General features: G+C 32.5%; 3 protein-coding genes across 3 annotated transcripts; 1 reads left to right on the top strand and 2 right to left on the bottom strand.

Annotated features, from left to right (window-relative positions):
• Window positions 1–1449: 1449 nt before the first annotated feature.
• Window positions 1450–3184, top strand: LOC123919559 (zinc finger protein 10-like). Its single transcript, XM_045971509.1, has one exon. The coding sequence runs from the start codon at window positions 1927–1929 to the stop codon at window positions 2899–2901; it is 975 nt and encodes a 324-aa protein (XP_045827465.1). The 5' UTR covers window positions 1450–1926; the 3' UTR covers window positions 2902–3184.
• Window positions 3185–10583: 7399 nt separating this feature from the next.
• LOC123919558 lies at window positions 10584–12490 on the bottom strand. Its single transcript, XM_045971508.1, has one exon. It carries the CDS (start codon window positions 12215–12217, stop codon window positions 10769–10771), a length of 1449 nt encoding a protein of 482 aa, XP_045827464.1. The 5' UTR covers window positions 12218–12490; the 3' UTR covers window positions 10584–10768.
• A 7277-nt stretch (window positions 12491–19767) lies between these two features.
• Window positions 19768–22003, bottom strand: LOC123919557 (pentatricopeptide repeat-containing protein At5g47360). The gene has a single exon (XM_045971507.1). The coding sequence runs from the start codon at window positions 21656–21658 to the stop codon at window positions 20222–20224; it is 1437 nt and encodes a 478-aa protein (XP_045827463.1). The 5' UTR covers window positions 21659–22003; the 3' UTR covers window positions 19768–20221.
• Window positions 22004–22108: the final 105 nt, after the last annotated feature.

The following is a 22108-nucleotide window of genomic DNA, read 5'->3' as shown; positions in this document are numbered from 1 at the left end:
ATATATTACAATCACAACAATCACAAAAATTAAGTAAAATTTAATTAGAGTGATCGGGACGGTATCAAGCTTAACATTAATATAGTCTAAGTGATGCCCCTCCTCTAGAAATCTCTATTGTTTGTTTGCTTTTTTAATTATTAAAAAGGAAAAGATGAGGGAAATTATTAAAAAGGAAAAAAATTGAGAGAAATACTAAGATGGAATCATAGCTTATCATCGTTTCGGGTTGAAACATTTTCTAAGCACTTTGAACGGTAATTATTATTGAGGGGTCGAAAAAGGGTGAATGAGAGAAATAAGAATTGTTCTCGGTAAATATTGACGCTATTTTTTTTTATCACTTTTGTAATTCTCGTTAAGAAAGGGAAATGATTGCAATAAGGGTTTGCTCATGTTGAGCTAATTCTTGAAGCCAATTTTTGTAGCTCTTTTGTATCTTTTGTAAAGAATAAAGACTCATTAATAGTGGAACAAAAATTGCTCTCTCCCTCAAATGTTTGTCAATTCGGCTCGAACTAAGTAAACAATCTTTGTGTACATTTGTTTGTTCTTCTACTTTTGATGAGGTGAAAATATGCATGAGTTTTATGGACATTGCCAAAAGGACATAGAACCGTCACCAAAAGTAAGAGTGTGCAAAGCCAATTTTCTAAATTCCTTGGCTTGCTACGTCTCTGTAGCCAGGTGTTACGGCCGGAGCAAAAATTATCACACTTGTTCATATCAAAACTCTTGTTATTTTGCTGCTGCTCACAAGTTTATGCGTGAGTAGTTCTTTTCATCTTAGGATCGTGGAAAAAACCCAAGAATATACTTTACATAATAATATTTTTTTTATTTTTTTGTTTTGGTAATGAAATTTCTAAACAAATCTTTTTTTTTTGGTTAATAATTTCTAAACAAATCTTATTTTAGTCATATATTGTATTTTTTTCTCGTAAAATCTAAAACTACAACTAAAGGACCAAGGGTTTTGTGTCGGAACTATAACTAAATTGAATTTTTTTAGGTCTTTTATAGCTCAAAATTTGTGGCCTAAATCAAAATCTAAAAAATGTACATGATGGTCACACGGGCTCACGGCTTTGATGCAAACCACATGATAGAATTAGTGGTGACGGAAAATTTTTTGGAGATTGAAAATCAACAAAAACATTTTATAAAAACTAAATTAAAAATATATTTAATATTAATTAACTATCATTATATTTAAAAAGTTATATTCATTGTTTTTTTTTTAAAAAAAGTTATATTCATTTATGGATCGGTCGATATGACCTATGTATATATTAAATATGTCCTACTAGTATCATTATTGTAATTGTTTATTTTATTTTATATTCAATTTAAAAAGGACACATGAAAAGCCTATTTGTTCTATACTTCTATGTACAATAGTAAAATGAAAACCAAAGGACATTATTTTCCCAACAAAATAAAAGGACAACACATTGCTGGATCTCAAAGTCTGAAGAGATTGCAGTCAGATTTTTTAGAGTTAAGTCACTCAGTCAGTATATTGTACTATACCCACCCCCCCACCTCACATCTAATGTTTATTATATGTAACACATTAAGTGGACCCCACATCACTAATTTTCAATTCCATGGCTGCTTTTGCTTATCTTCCATTCACTAAGAAAATTGCAGAAAAAAAGGGTTTTCATTCTTGTGTGTGTCCCCTCATTGACTCTTTTCATAACCAAACACAAAAAACACCAAAAGTGTTTGGTTTAATTATGCACCAAAATACAACCAAGTTAGAGTATTCAACACTTCATGTCACACATCTTATTCTATCCTTTTTATTTATATATCTATAAGCCCTAGCTAAGATATAGTATAATTCAACTTCATATCATATAGCTTTTGATTATAATTTCTTTATATATAAACAACTAGGGTTTTGTGATCTTTGTATCAATGGAACAGGATCAATGTTGGATACAATTACAAACAAAGAGAAAGTACTCAATGAGTAATTCAAATCTTGTTAACCCTTCTTCTTCTTCTTGTTATGGTGATTCATGGGAAGAACAAGCTTTTGCTGAAGATGCAGCTGGAGTTTCACTTGGTGGATGTATATGGCCACCAAGATCATATTCTTGTAGCTTTTGTAGAAGAGAGTTTAGATCAGCACAAGCATTAGGTGGTCATATGAATGTTCATAGAAAAGATAGAGCAAGATTAAAAGAATCTTCTTCTAGTCCACAAAATGAAAAAATTCTTTATCATCATCATCATCATGAACTTGATCAAAATCATCTTCAAAAGCCAATTATTCGAAGTGCTAATTCTTTGGCTTATAATAACTTATTCCCTAATTCTCCTCTTTGTGGTTTGGTTTATAAAACTAATAACCCTAATTATGATCTTGATCATTTTGTTGCTTCAACTTCATCACCCTCACCTTCTAAAGCTTTATTAAGAGATGAAACCCTAATTCCATTTTATGATTCTTCTATTCCTCATAAGATGATTTCTCCTCTTAATTCTTCTGAATCGTGGCGGAATTTATCTGCGGATGATAGATTATGCTCAACAAATTTTCAAATTGAAGTTGATAATATTCATGAAAAAGTCTCCAAGGGAATTATGGATTCTACGTTTAGAGGTAAAGGAGGTAACAATGATGATGATGAAAGTGATGTAGCTATGAGCTTGAATTTGGTTTTGTGTAGAGCTAATCCATTTGTGGAATTTGAAAGTACTAAGAAGGAAGAAGATTTAAATTGTAAGAAGAGGAAGAAAATAGATTATTCCACAAATCTATTATTCTCAAAGTCAAGTTCTTTTGATAGACACCAACTTATGCAAGCAAACATGTTTGAGCTTAACCCTAATTCCATTGATGAGCTAGATCTGGAGTTAAGACTTGGTACAAAGTCCAAGGTATAGTTTAGTAGCATATATAAAGAAAATTCTTCAATTTTCTTAATGAATATAGATTTTTCTTCACTTATATGTTCATAGTTTGTTTTGTTGTTTGTTTATTTATTTTTCTTAATTTTCTTTACCCTAGAAGAGTACAAGGAAGCTTTTCATCATGTTTGATTTGTTTTTTTCTAGAGGGTTCAGTTTCAGATATCTGCAAAGTTGTATGTCATGATAACATTTACTGCAAACTATATACACAGGCTTTTGTAAACTTCTTCTTAGATATATAATGTGTCCAAAAGTTAAATTATTTTGAATAATTGTTTAAATTCATGATCATTTCTTGGTAATTGATGTTTCCATTTATATTTACTATGATCATATATGAAAATTTTCAAATCAATAATTTTCTTGGGCAAATTTTAATGCTTAATAAGTTTGTTAAGATATAAGAAAAATGTTAGTAGCTGAGATCGAACCTGAATCAGAGCTTATCCTTTGAGAACAATACATCAATAATTTGCCGGCTAGGTTTTTAATTTAATAATGCAACTATATAATTCTTGTTTTCATCTCATAAATTTATATTATTTTCTTGTATTATTTTTTCGAAGTTAAATAGTGTTCGTACAAATTGTAAATATGTGATTCTTTAAGCATGAAGTTCAATTTCTAACCAATATTTATGTGAGAAAACATCTTTTAAGTTAAATGAATCTCAATGATGAAATAAATCAGTATATATATGCGTAGTTGCGAGCGGATAATTTTTAATTTGAACAAGGAAAAAAAAAAGGTTAAATAGGGTTTCCCAATGCAAGTTTCTTATCTTTATCTCGAGTGAGTCTACAAAGAAATTATATCATTTACTATTGTGTCATAACCAAAATTTCAATGAAGAGTTTTCTATTTCCATTAATGTCAATGAGTGAAGAAAATGAAAGCTTGTGTTCTAATTTTGGAACTAAACTAATCCCTTGTAGTGTAGTACAATATTCTGCATGTGGACAACAGTACTTGTTCAAATTGACATCATCTTCTGATATATGTTTCAAGGCAACGTGGAAATTAATCACTGTTTCAGAATTTCAGTGAGAGAGAGAGAGAGAGAGAGAGAGAGTGAGAGTGAGGGAGAAAGAATGTACCGTGAGTAAAAACTGTTTTAAATTATTGAGAGCTATTTGCATATTGGCAATGCTGTTGAGACATCTGTAATCGTTCGATTAAGATTAAATGGTCTAAAAATATTGCGCTTTAATCTAGATAATTTAATCTTGAACAAACGAAAACCAATATTTTGACTGCATGTATGAATACAAAGAATCCCTAACTACGATGTGATAATGGGATCTACTTTCACGAATTTGGAATATCGAAAGTTGTTTGATCAAAATTATATAGTCCAAAAAATGTTAATTTTCAATTTTATTTTATAATAAAAAGTATTCAGTTTTAATTTGAAGTTTAAACCTTCTACTTTTGATCGCACAAATGTTAATGTCCTGACTGCATGAATACGAGAAGTCCGCTTTTTTTTTTTTATAGATAAACGAAATGACAAGTCATTAGAAACTCACATACATATAGTGAAAGACGAGAGTTCAAACCCTAGTCATAGCATTCTATACCTAACAATTTCGACATTTCTGCGAGTTAAACTAAGATTCGTGGACACGAGAAATCTTCCTTAATTGCATGGAAAAATATGACAAGGGAATAGCTAGCTAGCTCATTTCCCTATCCAGTACTTGACTGACATTCCATCAGATTCTAAACTAAACTAACTCATAAAAAAAAATCACTGATAGCTTTTCACAGCCGCAAGAAGTCAGATACATCCCAACATTGATTCCCTTTAACTTACACTCAAATCCAATTGCTTCACTTCACTCTTTCACCTTTTTTTTAGCTATACCTTTTCTTCTATATCAATCCAAAAACTTGCCAACTACTATGGAATCAAAACCCTATTAAAATATTTTGTAAAGATAATATGCTTTTTGCAATTTAATAATCACTATGAGAATATCAATTATTCCAACAATGACTCACAGGCGCTGATTATGCAAATTATCTTGTTTTTTCTTGTGTTTTATGTGGGAATTAAGAAATTTGAAAATTGAACTTTTTTTTGGTTTCTTCTTCTTGTACATATATCATACGAAACGAATCAACGGTTGTTGCGTTTAACCGAAGAGAAGAAAAACGTTCTCAAATATAAAAAATTATTATTAAAATTTCTCTTGGAGCGCTTATATTTAGTCTTCGATGACACATTGATTAGGATTGTCTGAAGAAATGTTTTAAAAATCGGATTGAAAGTGATAGGTTCAAGTAGATGAAATAGAAATCGACCAATTTTGTCAATTGGTTTAACCTCGATTGTGTCACAATATGATTGAACGAAATTGATGTTGAGTCGTGAATTTTCCACGGTTTATTATTATTTTTTTATTATTAATTATTTTTACATTTTCAATAATTTATTCCTCGTATTTATTTGTCATTCGGTTCAATCATGCTTGAACCAGTTTAACCAACCTGGTGATCGATCTCACTTGTTCGATCTTCTATCTAAATTTTAAACCATATATTTCATGTTCGAGGTATAGTGAATCAATGGTGATTGGATCGACTCATCGAATAGAATTGCATATGATAGAATTTAGACCTAGTTAAAAAATCAATATTACTCACTTGATGACAAGTAATGAAAGATAAAGAATGTTGAAAAGTGAGTACTCCAACTCCCCTATAAACTACTATATTATTTAACCATATAGGTTGTCAAGTTCAATGCATAAATTGTTGCAGAACACAAGGCGAGTATTCTGGCTACTCTTTATAATCTTAAGCTTTAATAAGTAATTTGATGGAAACTCATCTCTTTGACTTAAATGAATTTTTTGTACCTAACATAGTCATTCATACGTACTATCACATGTACACATTATGCACATCAATATTGAAAAACTTAAGACATACCCAACATTCAAATTCTCTTATGAGGCTATAAAAAGTTAAGATTATATTAATATGAAAGGGGAATGGGGGTTAGGAAATCCTTTTTTTTCGATTTGAGTGTTAGTTTATATTTGCTGAATTTTGCACGTGATTGGAATTAAAGGGAAATATAATTATTATTTTGTTGTAACTAATATTCAACATCTTCACATCAAAGACTAATCTCTAACGAAAAATTTGACTAAATAACATAAGCTCAAATCCAAGACCATGCTTAAGAAATCTATAAATTAAGCTACTCGAACTCAACCCTCTTACACATACATATATCGTATTGTTTTACATCTATTAATAATGAATCTCAATCATTGATTTCAAATTTGACGACTCAAATCACACAACTAAATAACTTTTTAAGCAATTTAAATATTGATTTCGATCAGATGACCAAGATCCATAATTGTATCACGCGATAATTTGCATTAGTGAATCCTTTTTTAAACTCAAAACCGTACTTGAAAATTCTCTGCTTAATTTCACTCAAAAGATTTGGATAAGCAAATGTGTATAATATATTTTCACCATTAGGATTTGAATCTCGATTATTTAACTCTTCAAAATCTTTCAACCTTGATTAAAATTGGTTGAAATTTAACTCGAATAAAAGAAATAATGTTAGAAGGAAAGTGGAAAAAAATGAGAGGCATACAATTTAAGAATTAAAGTAATCTCGATTATTCTTCTAGGGATGACAATTTGACCCATACCCAGAGAGTACCCGCAAAAATTACCCACAACGGGTAGGGTAAAAACCCGCATTTTGGGTACGGGCACGGGTATGGGTAATTACCCGCAAAAATGAACGGGTATGGGTGCGGGTACGGGTACCTTAGTACCCACCCCGCCCCATACCCGCATAATATATATTTATTTATTTTATTATATTATAATATATGTAAATCAATTTAAAACAATACAACTCTACTAAACTATTACATATTTTTAATAAAAATGTTTATTTATAACATAATATAAAAATAATGTGAATATTTAACATAAATATGAACTTTAACATAAGGTTAGTAATAATTTTGTTTATAATTTTCATTGGTCAATATTAAAATATTTGAAATTTTTTTAATTCTATTAAAATTATATGATATTTTATAATTGATCAATTTATTTTTAATAAAAATACGGGTAACGGGTACGGGTATGGGGACCTAGGTACCCATAGGGTATGGGGACGGGGGCAAAGGTTGTTACCCACGCAGGTATGGGGATGGGTACGAGTATTTTTTCAATCCGCGGGTATGGGGATGGGTACTATAGTACCCTACCCATACCCTACCCATTGCCATCCCTATATTCTTCATTGATTTGCATCAGATGATTGAGATCTGCAATTGTATCATCACACATTTGCATTAGGGAATCAATTTTTGAACTCGAAACAAAACTTCAAAAATCTCATCTCGATTATTTCACTCAATTTTCTTATAAGAAAATGTTAATAATTATTTAGCTGTTATATTTATATACTTTTTTCGCCATTAGGGTTTGAAAATCACAATCATTTAACTCCTTGAACTCGCTCAACCCTTAACTCATATCAGTTAAAAATTTCTTCCTAAGTTAAGGTAATATTAATGTTAGAAGGAAAGTGAAAAAATGAGAGGTACAAAATTTAAGATATACTATGAATGTGTAAGGTAAACTAGGTCCTATATATGTGCAAGATAAGTTTTAAAGGCAGTTGGTGGAACTTTGTCCTCTTTTGGGATAATGAGATGGGTAGGTCTGATTTAAACAGAGAGGAATCAATGAAGTTTTTGGGGTGCAGCGGCAGAGTTGCACATGGGAAGAAACTGTCGTTACTCACTTACTCTCATCACTTATAGAAAGAAAAAAAAGCTTATTGTAAAAAAAAAATATTTATAGAGGACTATAGACTATAGTATGAGATATTATTCTCATGAAATTTTGTGATTTTTTTTCTGTTGAACTATATAATATATAGAGGACTATAGTAGCTTGTTGATTGAATTAATAATAAAGAAATTAAATAAATCACTGTGTTGGAGAATCAGAATTTTGAAACAGAAATTCGATCCAGAGCATTGGGGGTTGGTGTTGTCTGGGATTTTATTCTTAATAATTGTTGTGACAACTAAGGTCTAAAGAGTATGTTTTTGCATGGGGGCATGTTCCTGGAATCACGAGCTATTCTTGCTTACATATTTTTAATTTCTCTCATCTCATAATGTGAGGGTCAGGGTGGTCAATAAAATCAGTGTCCATGGCATGGCCTAATTTTCAATTTTATTTTCTATATATTTATATATTCATTTGCAAATAAAGAAAAGCTTTATCACTATACAACAAAAAGTTGCATTGAATATAATAATTTTAGGTTAAAAATATAAATTTATCAATAAAAAAATAAGTTTATTAATAAAAAATAAAATATTTATAACAAAATTCATTATTTGGTTATTTTTTTTATTTTTTTTTTTTTTTTTTTTAAAAGTTGATGGTTTATAAGTACCACCAACTTATTTACAAAGAAAATACTACAATTGCTGCTGCCAAGGATCGAACCCCTGACCAACAGCCTACACCCGCTCAGTCAGCATTATTTGGTTATTAATTAAATAAAATTTTATTTAATAAATCGCTTTATGCCTCATAAAATGTTGGTTCAGCCATGTGTTTGGTAACGATGAAATGTTTCTAAGGGGTAACTTTATGTGGAGAGAGGAGTTCAACGTGATAAACATCTCCGATTAGTAGCTCTACATTGCATATGTTGCACTAGAGCGGTGGTGATTAACCGCCAACGATAGCCTTGCGAGACTATCATGTAGATGGTTGTGGCGAGAAAGGAAGAAGAAGAAAAGGAAACGAGTGATGCGGAAGGGGTGCCATTGTGAAGCATAGTGTTTAAGGGAAGAATGAGAATGAATTTATATTTTTAAAAGGGAAAGATAAAGCAGGAGTGTGAAAAGTTAAAATTAAGAGGAGCGGGGTGCGATCAGTAATATTATTATGCGAGGAGTTGGGTTGCAGATTTCCAGCCCAATATTAATGGAAGAGAAAGTAATTTGGCCCAGGGTAGAAAGAAGTGGGTGAGCATACAAAGAAAAGAACAAAGGGTGCAGAAAGTAATGAAACTACAGAGTATATGAAGGGAGAATAGCAGCCACTATTTTCATAAGCAACCCACTCAATGCTCTTTAACATGAACCAATAGAGAGTGTATGAAGGGAGAATTAATTTTTGCCCCACCTAAGCCTCTCATGCACCCCTGAGTTTTCAAAAATACCAATCCTCGAGTTCTAGTACTCGAACGTGTATTTTATAGTTCAAGTTCTAGAATTCGTATGTCCCCTATACATGTTTGAAATTTTAGGATTCAAGTTCTAGAACTTGAAACATGTTTTTACTGGGACCCTTGTTATTCTCTTGTTGACCAGACACTGACCCTAAAATTGTGGATCATCCTGATGATGGGTTGTTGCAATGTTTAACTTCATATCAATAGGAGGATCCACAACTTAGTTGCAATGTCTGGCATCGCATCGCACCAGCGGGAGGTGGGAGCATCCAAAATTTTATGTGAAACGTTTCACTTTACATCAGCGAGAGAATTATGAAGATCATTATTATCTGAGCGTAAACAACTTAATAAAGAAGAATTATCTTAGTAAATACATGTTTCAAGTTCTAAAATCCAAAGCAAATTTCACATTATAAAACTTGAATGTATAAAATTTTGAAATTTTATGTATGTGTGGGAGGCGTTCGGATTCTAGATCTTGAACAATAAAATACACATTTGAGTTCTAGAACTCGTGGGGAATGTTTTTGGAAATTCAGGAGAGGTGCGACAGACTCAGGACCTTAGGGGGCAAAAAGAGAAAATCATATGTAGGGGAGCTTTGTCCATTGAATCAGAATGAACAAAACACGATTTATTTGTGTGCATCATACCATACCAAGTTCACACATCATCTACTCGAGAGAGTTTCTTTTCCCTCGAATGTTTCTCAAAACACGGTTTTGTTAGAATGTATCCACTTGAATCGGAAAAAAACACTGTTTTATCCAAATTTATCCATCCAAATGTATCCACTTAAGATAGTTTATTTTTCTTCCAATAATTCGTCAAAATTGCTCTCGTTCGTATTTATCCGTCTAGACAGGAAAAAACACCATTTTGTCCGGATGTATCCATCCGAGCATGAAAAAAAATGGTGTTTTTTCTAGTCAAAATTGATAAATCAATAGAAGTGTGGTTTTCATTTTTTAAAAAAATGAGCAGGGAGTAAAGTTAGCTCTCTCAGCTGTGACATTTTATAGGCCACTAGCTAGACACCCCCTTCTTCACAAATCAATGAATTATACAACAATCATGTTGTTCTGAAAAACAAATACAAACTGGGCCTTTCTTCATTGAACATTTCCTCAGAATTACTACCTCATACCTTGAGTAACAAGCAAAACAGTAAATTCAAAAACAAAAAATGAATGAAGCAGAATCTTAAAGAAATTGAAGTAACAACATAATTTCCCAACTATAATAACTACTCATTATTCATAACAGATTCACAACTATAATAACTACTCAATCATGCTAATTTGTTAATAGTGACCATAAATTTAAATTATACAAAAAACCAAAACAGAACATCTTCCCTTAATAATCACAGGAGCAAACAATTAAGCTTCTAAAAACATACCAATCAAAGATTTAAAATAATATTGTAATCTTGATTTCAATTATGACAAAATCTTCAAAAATCTTAATATACATCAACTACCTCATAATCACAGCACAATCATCTTAAACTTAATATTAACACCATAAAACAACCTTGGAATTACTCCTAATTATATATATAATAATATATAATAAATCTCACTACACTCTTCTCTCACACCAATATATACAACTCAACCCAACCAAAACTTCTACTATGGCAGTCTCTGCCTTCTCCAAGTCAGAGTAATGCAATGTCTGCAGAAGCATCGCCGTAGGCTTTGTCTCGAATTTCGTATTTTCCAAATGCCTCTCCTTCTGCCACCGGAGAGTGTCGTGGGCCATCGGTGATAGCCATTCCATCAACTCCTCCACCGCCTCCCGCCACCCTTCTGCAAGCTTGTGCCCGTCACTTCCTTCGCTTCCCTTCGCCAAACGTCCCTTCAGCTTCGCCCTTACCTTCACCCTCAACCTCCCCGGTAACATCTCGTACAATGCCTCACGCGCGTCATCTCCTACCGTCGTTGGCCCGTGGAGACAACTCTCCGCCGATAGAATCACATTAGCATACCTCAAAGAAAGCCCAACTCCACCCACAGTGGATGGAGGCGCCATCTTCAAAACTCTATCATTATTACCATTCATCATTTTCTCAATTTCACCGCCACCAGGCGCAAAATCCATTGGCATAGGCTTATTGAGAAATCTGATTCCACCAGTTTTAGTTGTTGTTGCTTCTTTGGAAATAGGCCCGCACCTCATACCACGCTTCGGATGGGATTCCTCGTACCATTCTGAAACCCTGCGAGCTGTATTATGATACAACTCGCGGTGTTCCAGAAGGCAACAATCGTCGAAACCAAAACCGAAGCGTATGAAACTGTTTTTGTCATTCTTTTCGGTATTAACATATGCGCCGAAAACGGAGCATATTCTTGCATACACAATGCACACAAGCCTTGCCATGATCCCAATGATTTTGTCGAATGTTCGTTTCCATAACGATGTTTCCTTTAAATGTTGCACTTGCTTTCTTTGGTGCACTAATTTCTCGTTGAAATGTTCCAAGTTTTGCTTTAAAGATGGTTTTGATATGTCCCAATAACGTTGTTGTTGTTGTCTTTTTTTCTCCGCAGCCTCAAACTCTGCCAAGTATTCCATGGCAGAGTGGAGACTAGCAGTTGCGGAGATGAGTTTCTCGGATTTGTCCACGATTTTGTGGGTGTTCCGGGAATTGTATTGCAGCTTCCCGAGGTCAATGACACCGTGTTTGAGATCGGCATATACAAGGTCAAATCGTGCTAGGCTGAGGTCAGAGCACTTTTGGCCTAGACGGGAGACAGTTGCAGCAATGTTGTCGAGCTCCTCTAGGCGTTCGGCAGCGGCGAGGTTGATGAGGAAATTTTCTTGGTTGGAATTTAAATATGTTACACCTTTGGATTTGATGACATCGTGGTGGAGTTTGGTGATTTCTTCGTCAGAGAGGGAGTGGTAGAGAGAGATCAGGCGACACATAGTCTTGCCGGCGTCAAAGGCAAGGATGCCGAGGGTTGCAGACTCCGGCACCGTCTTGTGACGCCGTGGCATTGCCAATGCCACGACCATCACCATCACCTCCCTAACTGTACGTTAATTACTTTGCTAATTTTGATATTGCTCTTAATTTGAAAATTGTTTTATATTTATCTCACTCTTGATTTTTACTATTTTTGCTTTGGTTGTAATGTGTGACTATTCACTATTTGACTTTGTTTTGAAGGGTGAGAAAAACTTGATGATAGATAATGTTTGTGTTTAATTGAAAGTGTATTTATAGGGTAGTGGATTAGTACTATATTGTTGTGGACCAAGAAATTCAATCATGAATAATAATCAATTATTTTTGAACATTCCTTAGTAAGACGCGTTTGGACAGTTGGGTTGGGATTCATTGGGTAATCATAATCAATACACCGATTAGGCTAAATAACTCATTAATTTATCATCTTAATTTTTTGGCACAACATTAATTAAAAGACACTGAAAATCTATGAATGATCGTTTGATTGTTTGATTGTTCTCACTACCGCCAAATGGGAGGATTTAATATTGTTTAATGTACTTAGAACATGTATAACGGTGGATGCTTCATATATTTAGCATCAAACTAAAACAAATTTTATTTTGAAGAAGATAAATTAGTCCACCCAAATTGGCACCAGAAAAAATCGAACCTCAGACCTTAAGAGGAGCACATTTTCAGGTCCCAAACTAAAACAAAATTAACAGTACGATTAAGCTAATTATTAGGCGCCTCAATTGTAGTTTTTTTTTTTTATTAAAGCAAAACTATATATTCATTTAAATGGAGAGAACCTCAAATACAATTATACAACTAACATCGTCAAAAATGTTTACGAATAGTATATAATGACAAAATGCTTATATCATAAAATAATTAGAGTGGTTGAAATATATATATCTCTTCGGATCTACAACCATAGTGCCAAATTATCGTTTCAATCTGTAATTGACGAAAGCCAATTTTTTTTTTATAAAAATAAAACGAACACCGCAACAAAATAGGAAATCAAACGTCATTATTGTACTCAGACGATAAAATTATTGTATATTTGTATTAAAATATAATTTGTATAATAATATAATGACATGGAGTTATGGATGAGACTGATTTAATAAATTTTTGTTGAGGCGTTGGATTTCAACAATTAGATACATAACATTAAAAAATTACCAAAAATAATGTATACATGCATATATGATCCACTTAACTACTTAATTCATTGCTTCTCTAATTAATTCTATTATTTCGTCATACAAATCATATCATAGTATATATTATGTATATACTACTATCCTTTGTGTTTTTTCCTCTTTATCTTTTTCTTGTTGCGTAGGGAATTGGAAACCAAAATACTTTGATCTCTTTATTTATCTGTGAATCTTGTTAAATTATATAAAATTATGTACATATTACTGTGTTGATGAAGTCATACGCGTCAAGCTGATTAATATATGTCAACGTTATAATCACGTAACATATAAGAATAAGAAAAAGAAAATATTGTCCAAAAATAATGTAAGAATAAAAAAAAGTTGGTCATAAATAAAATCTTCTTTTCTTTTCTTTTTTTTACAAACAAGTTGTAAGAAAGAAAACAAGTTACGTTGGTCATAAATAAAATTTAATGATGTCAAAATTGCTAGGCCGGACATCGTGACCCAGTTTCGAACCCGGGATCTCACAATTTATATGTGACTTTATTTTCAGTGGATTACCACTTCATCTAAAGAAAAAAAAAATAAGTTGGTAATAAATAAAATTCACTACTTCCGATCTTTTTCATAAGAAAAAATTAAGTCAACAAAAATTAATATATATTTGGTCATAATATAGTTTACTCGCATTATATTTGGTCGTAACATAGTTTACAGCATTAAATTTTTTGACCTAATTGTCTCTTATAAAAATATTAGAATTAGAATAAGATGTTCTACATCTTTGATTATATAAAATTGTAGTAAAAATACCAGAATGTGGACTGAACTGGTATAAAATTTCTTCGATATAATATTGTATTTTAGTTTTCAGTTTCACATAATAAAAAATGTCGGTAATCACTGAATCAAAATAAAATATTAATGAGATATATTAATAAAAATATCATATCAAACACTAAGAAATTCTAATTAATTCATTATGTAACTTGTGTGATGGCTTATTATAGGAACGAACCTACAAGGAAAGAGAGCTTCACGTACGTACGAGTACCAAATGAAAGAACGACTCAAGTCTTTAATCTTAATTATCATATACTATGTCACAAGATATTGAAACGATAGTATATATGCTATGTTGACTTAGGTTACTGAAGTACGCTCTTTTTAAGGTTTTAAGTTCGATTTCTTCTGATACAAATGTTAATAGCTAGATTAGTTCATATAGAGTAAGAAAAATTGCTTTGAATGAGACCCTGCAAATGGACAGTGAAATTGGTCTCCTAAAGTTAATGGCCCTTAAGACTGGAAAAATTGCATTAAGAAAATATATGCATGCCTTTTATTTTTTATATTATAATGATAGTATATGCTGTTATACTATCATACTTGTGATTTAATTAAAAGGACGTTTAATATTTTATGATTACGTATACATAATACATTCCGAGAGTATTACTTTTCTTTCTGGAATTTCTTTCATTATCTTTCTTTTTTGGTGTTTTCTGTTGGATTCGTTTTCATAATAATATTATAAAATACTCATTACAATGTGGACTTAAATCCTGTTTCGTATATTCAGCCTATGGAGTGTTGTCACTTGTGGATTGGGACGTGAGCTTTTTTTTACTATATCAGCCGTTAAAAATTATTAATTTTCAGCGAAGAATTTATAAAGTGTATATATAAGGTAGATTCTTCTCTTTTAAATGAATTTTTTCATATCTATGAAGCAGTAATCGAACTTCTGACCAAATTTAGGATGATCTCTATAAAGCCGTTAAAAATTATTAATTTTTGCCCAAATTTCTCTTTTCGCGCAAAACAAACAGAAAACTTCGAAAAACATTTTTCGAAATTTTCTTCTAGTTAAAATTTACACTGAAAACAATTTGGAAAATATTTTTCGAATTTTTTCGCGTGAAAAGAAAAATTTAAAGGTAAAAGGAGAAATCATCCTAAATTCCTAGTAGATCAATCGTCTAAGTTTGATTTTGTTCCTCACTCACGAATGGTCCATCAAGACATATATGTACTATAACACAGGATGTGAACACAAGAAAGCTCCAACATAGTTTAGGTGGATTGGAAATTCTTTGTTGTGACCTTGACTATGTGACAAGTACAAATATAATTCATGATTTCAGTTGAGCATAGTACCCTCGTTAGTCCAAAGATTCATCACCTTTTTCTTGTATTTGTGGTCAATCCTATGACATGCATTAGGGAGATAAATCTCATATATATATAAGTTTATTTTATATTAGATTAAAAAGTTATCATTAAATTATATTAGTAAAAAATACAATTATTAATTTTTTTTATGTCAAGTAGGCTTAAAGTTTATGAGGAGTGCTATTGAGTACGACAAAATATAGTAACGAAGAAACGCGAAAGCTGATTTGGCATGATTTTGGAGATTGTTAAATCCGGCTTTGGCGGAATACATGCCAAAGTGGTAAATGAAATAGTTTGTTAAACGGCGAAGATTGTGCCACACATGTCGTCGAATTTCGTCTCGTACCATTTAGTATTTCTGCACTTTTATTTTCGATAAATTGAAAATAGTTTATTGCTAAGTACTACATCACAGCATCATTGTAAGAACACTCTACCACCTTTTATGAAGTAAATTAATTATGCAATATTTAAGCGTAAAAATGCGAGATATTTAATATTCAAACTTAAACCCTATAAATCAAATCAATGTCCGTGACACAGTTATTAAATAAATTACACTTACCAGACAGTTATTTTGAGTGTACATTTGAACTAGACAAAGGATTATTATCATTTTTTAATGGCACAAAGGATGTAATTATATTGTATGAGTCTCTTATCATGTTTGTTTTACTAGGTCACATAATTGATTTGAAGTCAATAGATATAGTCGTGTGGACTCACTAACACCCCCACACGGAGCTGTCAACGTAGCGTCTCAAACTCATTCTAATTGTCTTTATCCAATCAATCCATTCAGTTCAGTTTCACACTGAAAAATATTATTGCCATTGGTACGTGTCATTTTTCTTTTCTTTCATAAACTAACTAGCAGAACACCCCTTTGTTTGTCCACTAGATTAATCTCTCTTATCTTTGTGTTTGCGTTTGCATTTTAGATTATCGAGTTTCTAATATATTTAGTATATAATATATTTTTGAATGACAGGAATCAATATATCTATATTTTATTTTACCAATAAACAGTAAAAACTGTTTTTTTTTTTTTAAGGAAAATAGTGAAAAACTGGTTAACCATCCACTTTCTCAATAACTTTATTGAATGTAAATGATCTAATAAACAGTGTATTAAGATGCTAAGTGTATTACAAACAGTGTGGTTTTGTTACTCTTTGATTGACTCTTTAAAAAGTGCAAAGTGCTTGCTAACGTAGAATCCTGTTTGTTTTTCAAGTTGGCTTCTCATTAGGCTTCCCATGTTTCCTTTTACACTAAAAAAAACTTCGGTTTATAGAAATCGAATTTTTTTGCGCGCTAGAAGGGTGAAAAGGAAACATGGGGGCGGGAAGAGAAACTATCGTTTTTCAATAGCTCTACTCTTGAATGAATGAATGGTAAAATTTATGATCTTACTTATCTTCTTCCAATTCAAGTTTTCAACCATGCTAACTTCAATCAAGTAATCACTCATTCCCTCGTTATATTTCAAATAATAATATTAGTTCAAAAGTTAGAATGCAATCACATTAAAATGACAATCATGTATATTGTTTCATTAAATTTTGAATGTCATTATACATTTTTCTCTTTTATTGCACTAACTCGTTTCGTTCTCATCTGAATACAATAATAGACACATATTTGGAACTCAGAAACTGAAATAGAGACTGAGTTTTGAAAAAACACATTGAGAGAAGAACAAATGATCAAAACTTTGCTTCAACAGATCATATTGTTTCACAGTTATATGCATTACCTTTGCACCCAATATAAACTGAAGATTATTTAATTACATGTATCAATATGAATGCGTAAGTATGAAATCATACTTATCAATAGAAAAATTAAACTGCGATTTTGCTTTTAAGGGAAATTAGTCTAAGTAGAAACATTTAGCTTTAGAGAGTGCATTTTGGGGAACTAAACATACACCAGATTCCTACTACATTTTGCTTTGGACTTTAATACTTTCTGAGTTTTGTCCCGTGGTTGATCACTTGTCCTTAAACTGCTTGTTGAGTTCTACAGGCATAAATTTTGAAACTTGAAACATCCGTAGATATTGGTTAGGATCTATGTACCACCAACACTTCAAATTGAAGGTGTATTTGAGTGGTGTCTGACACTGACATGACACTAACACGTACGGTTGCATACAATCACTTCCATTTCTCAAACTATTATTGCAGTCTACTAGTCGGTTTCAATTTCGTGTTTGTGTCAGTGATTCATAGGTTAATAGCCAGCTAGTAGATTATGCTTGTAAGTTGTAAATAATTGCACTGGCAAGTAGCCAATGGGACCGAGGTGTGTATCCGAATGTCTTACCTCCTTGTTTATTTATTAAGCAGAATCTAGACTCATCCTAATTAATCAAAAATGAACTTTTCATTCACAATCTTTTCATTCTACAAACACTAAATTACTAGTTCTTTAAGCAGTTACCTATTACAGCTTTGTGAGTGACACAAGTACAACCTAATTTAACTGTAGAGGCTAACTGGTTGATGACATCATGCATGGATGCATCATTTGGTCAAAGTTTATATTTCTGAAGCAAAATCACAGAACATTATGGAATCACTCCTCGAACATAAGAAGCATGTATCTCTTCAAGTGGATGTTGGTTAAAATTAATTGTCAATAAACAAAAACCAACATGTAACAAATGAATGATAATGGAACAACAAAGATCCAATGGTTTGAACTATAATAACATTATTCCAAGGCATTTTGCACTTGTTATTGTTAGAAGCATAAACAAGAAGAAGAAAAACTAACCTGGAAAGAACAAAGATAGTAGAAGAGATGAGGATGTTGTGTTTCGGTTGCTTATGAAATCTGTAATAACTGACCATTATTGTCTTTTCTTGCATGCTTATGAAAACGTCTTCACCATATTCCCTAAGAATTAGCACAAATGCAGTTGTTAATATGCCTCTGGTGTCTGAATTGGAGTCTCCAAAGTTGTAGATTGCATGAAGGTGAATTTCTCAGCTCCACACTTTTAACACATTAAACACAATATAACAAGAACCCGACAAACAATACCCTTAACCTCGTTTCATATGAAGAAGCCATTATGCCCTACGATGGTTCTGTCCAACTGATGTTTTGTCAAAGATATTATCATTCATGCTTAAATGTTCATCCCCAAAAAATTTGTAAGTACAAAGTTCAACCTCGTTCTTCTATTTTCAATCTTTCACTTTCAGTTCCATACAGAGTCATCTCTAATCTTACTCCAGCAGAATCTAGCACTAGCAGTTACAAATAGAATACAAAACATATGTTTTTTATTCTTAGGGATAAATATGAATATACAAATTTTTATTTGTCAAGCATCTCAGAATGCCTCCATTCACAGATCCATTACCTGGCTATTTTCCATTTTTATTTTACAATTTCATTCATCCTGCCTCTTGAGTGCAAATGAGAATACTAACATCAATGGAAACAATGCAGCAAGCACGCAGTAAGAAATTTCATATCAAGGAAAGCGGTTCCAACTATAATGTTCTCAACCATGACTCAAAAGAGGATTACTTATGGCATACAAAAATAATCTAGACCACATCATAAATTTTTCTACTGCAGTCAAAATCATGCAGCTCATGTGCTACATCTAATGCCCCCTCTATTCACTTGCTTAAGATTTTACCCAAAAAAAATTGTTTGCCTATCAACACTATCAAGGATAGGCTTTGGATTTGCAAAATAAATTGCAATGGAAGTTATTATCAAAATATCAATATCATCTACTATAATTGTATGAAAGAGTTCACAATTCTAGTTTTTTGTACAACAGAAAAGCAGAACTTCATCTCATAAATTCTTCCTTTCAAACGTTAGTTACTCCAAAAGAAAATAAAAATAGAATCTATCATTAAATGAATATAATGAAGTAAGGCTTATAAAACTAAGGGATTTTGCATTTCAAGAAAAGAAAAAAAAGCACATAGGATTAACTATAATGAAAAAGGTATGTCATAGTATTTCATTGAAAACTAAGGAATTGAATAGAGGTTTCCGACCAAGAGAAGAGTAGTTGTGTGCCAACGATTACGAAGAACTCATCAGAGTTGGCGAGGAAGGATATGAGAGTGGAAGATTGGAAGATATTGGCCATGGATTGCAGACAAGCTCAATCTACCATATTAGAATAATATAATCGAGAGTAAATTGAAAGAAAAACTGACAGAAATTTGTATGAATTTCACTGAAATGAATCTAAATTAATTATTTTGATGATAACGATTATATTCATACAAGAAACACAATCTTGTCCTTCAGACTAAAAAAAATAGATACTCAAACAGAATCATATCATCTAACAGAGATGACGATGTAACTAAAGTATGTTAGATAGACTAACAAAACTACATAAAATCTAGAATATCCAAGTGTACACGAGTGAGATACTCTATCAGATTACAATCTTTGGCGAGAAAATAAATTACAGCATTACCGCAGCTTCTACCATAGACCACCATAATGTGGTCCACGGTGGACAATTATTACTAACCGTTAGGTTTGTCTGTGTATTGCAACTCCACTAATTTAACGATAGGCACCATACAGCAAAACTTTTCAATCATCTTCAAACCGGGACCGGAAAGCCATCAAGAGGCCAACCACCACACGGATTAGAGTCGCACCCCTATCTCAGCCAGTTCCAGCTGATAAATAATGAATTTGATGTCTTTCATAACACTATCATCGAAGTTCCTTATGTATAGCAGCTAACTGGTTCACAAGATCTTTTTCTCCATATTTTCTTAGGATATCAATTGCACTTTCTTTGTATGGAGGCCGTAGAGGAACAGATTTCTTAAGCATTATTTTTGCAAGCTTTGTGGCCTCCGTCAAGTGGTTTTCTCGACAAAGACCAATTAAAATAATAGAATAAATATCAGTGTCAATGGAAGACAAGAATCCCATATTCTCAATTGTATTAAGCAAGTAGAATCCATCCAGTATCCTATCCTTCAAACAGAACTCCTTTAGCAAAAGGCTAGACGCCAAAGTATCGGGTTTGATCTCAGCAGTAAGCATTTCCTTGAAGAGCTTCTGTGCTTCCTCAAGTTTCTTTATCCTTATCAAAGAAATCACTAGTGAACTATAGCAATCACCACGCGAGACACAATGTTCCATCACAAATTTATCAACCAACTTGTAAGCTTCTTCTACACGACCTTCACTACAAAAACTCTCAATCAAAGTAAAAACAGTAACATGATTAGCAAAGCACCCAAAAGCTCTCATTCTATCCAAAATATTCATTGCTTCCGCCCACTCGCCTCTCTTACAGAAACCTTGAATCAAAGATGTATATGTAACAACATTAGGACAACAATCTCCGTCTTTCTCCATTTCATCCAACAATTCTAATGCCCTTTCCATTGATCCACACCTACACAACCCATCCAAAATAGACGAAAAAACAACCGAATTAGGCGAACAACCATGACCTTTCATAACCTTGAGCATCGAATAAGCATCCTCCAATCGACCCACATTACATAACCCTTCAATCATAGTCATGTACGTAATCAAATCAGGACAAAGACCATTCAAACTCATCTCCTTCACCAACTTCTCCGCCATTTCAACATCACCCTTCTTACAAAACAACTTTATAACAACATTATACATCACCGTATCCGGTTGCAAATTAAAACCCTCCATTTTCCTCAACACCCACAAACTCAAATCAACAAGCTGAGCCTCTTTACACAGCTTCAAAACTTCCCTAAACATGTTAACATTAACAACACACCCTTCAACCTCATAAGACTTAATCAAATCACAAATAATCTCAGGATTCTTATCAATCTGAAGCAAGTTACAAGCTTTTCTATACATATAACCACTATGCCTATAACCTGTTTGAAATCCAGCCCAAATGAAAAACCTAACACCCAATTGAGAATGTGTAGGATAAAACTTAGTAAGAACTTGAATAACGCATTGAGAATCCAATTTTGGCTTAGTCTTGGACAAAAAATTCTCAATAGTGATTCCATTATTTTTATGCAAATGGGTATAAAGGGTATCAACAATTGAAGCAATACCCATTTGTTGAGTTGCAAAAGGAACGATTTTGAAAGTTTGAAAACATGAAAAAGATCCAATTTTTACTAAGTGGTGCATTGGGTTTGTAAATTTAAGGATCGTAATTACTCAGTGTTAGATTAAGTAGTCTCACCAAAGCTTTAATATGGTCTTTTCACACGAAATCGCACATCACTCTCTCTGGTTTCTTCTCAGGCGAGGGTTGTCGACGGTGGTGTAGTGGGCGGCAGTGAGAAGGATGAAGCAGCGGTCAATGTCTGTGTTTGTTGAGAAGCGTCGGAAGAGGAGAGGGAGTGGACGACTGGGCGCCGCCGCGGCGGTGCAGGGACAGAAGAGAGGACTGCCGACCTGGGGAAGAAGAGAAGCGAATTTTTTTACGATAATTTCTTTTGAAATTTTCTCATGTCATCCTATTTTTCTTTTCTACCAGTGTTTCCGTTTTTCATTTGGATAAATATTTCGGAACGTGTTATTCAATTTTTTTTATTTTGAAAAAATTTTGCAATGTGTTTTTCGAATTTAAACTAA

Source organism: Trifolium pratense, linkage group LG4, assembly GCF_020283565.1.
Source record: "Trifolium pratense cultivar HEN17-A07 linkage group LG4, ARS_RC_1.1, whole genome shotgun sequence".
Taxonomy (NCBI): domain Eukaryota; kingdom Viridiplantae; phylum Streptophyta; class Magnoliopsida; order Fabales; family Fabaceae; genus Trifolium; species Trifolium pratense.
This window is presented reverse-complemented; position numbering and strand designations above follow the sequence as displayed.

Bases quoted from the DNA above. Each gene is read 5' to 3' on its own strand.
- LOC123919559 (XM_045971509.1), top strand. From the start codon at position 1,927: ATGGAACAGGATCAATGTTGGATACAATTACAAACAAAGAGAAAGTAC.
- LOC123919558 (XM_045971508.1), bottom strand. From the start codon at position 12,217: ATGGTGATGGTCGTGGCATTGGCAATGCCACGGCGTCACAAGACGGTG.
- LOC123919557 (XM_045971507.1), bottom strand. From the start codon at position 21,658: ATGCACCACTTAGTAAAAATTGGATCTTTTTCATGTTTTCAAACTTTC.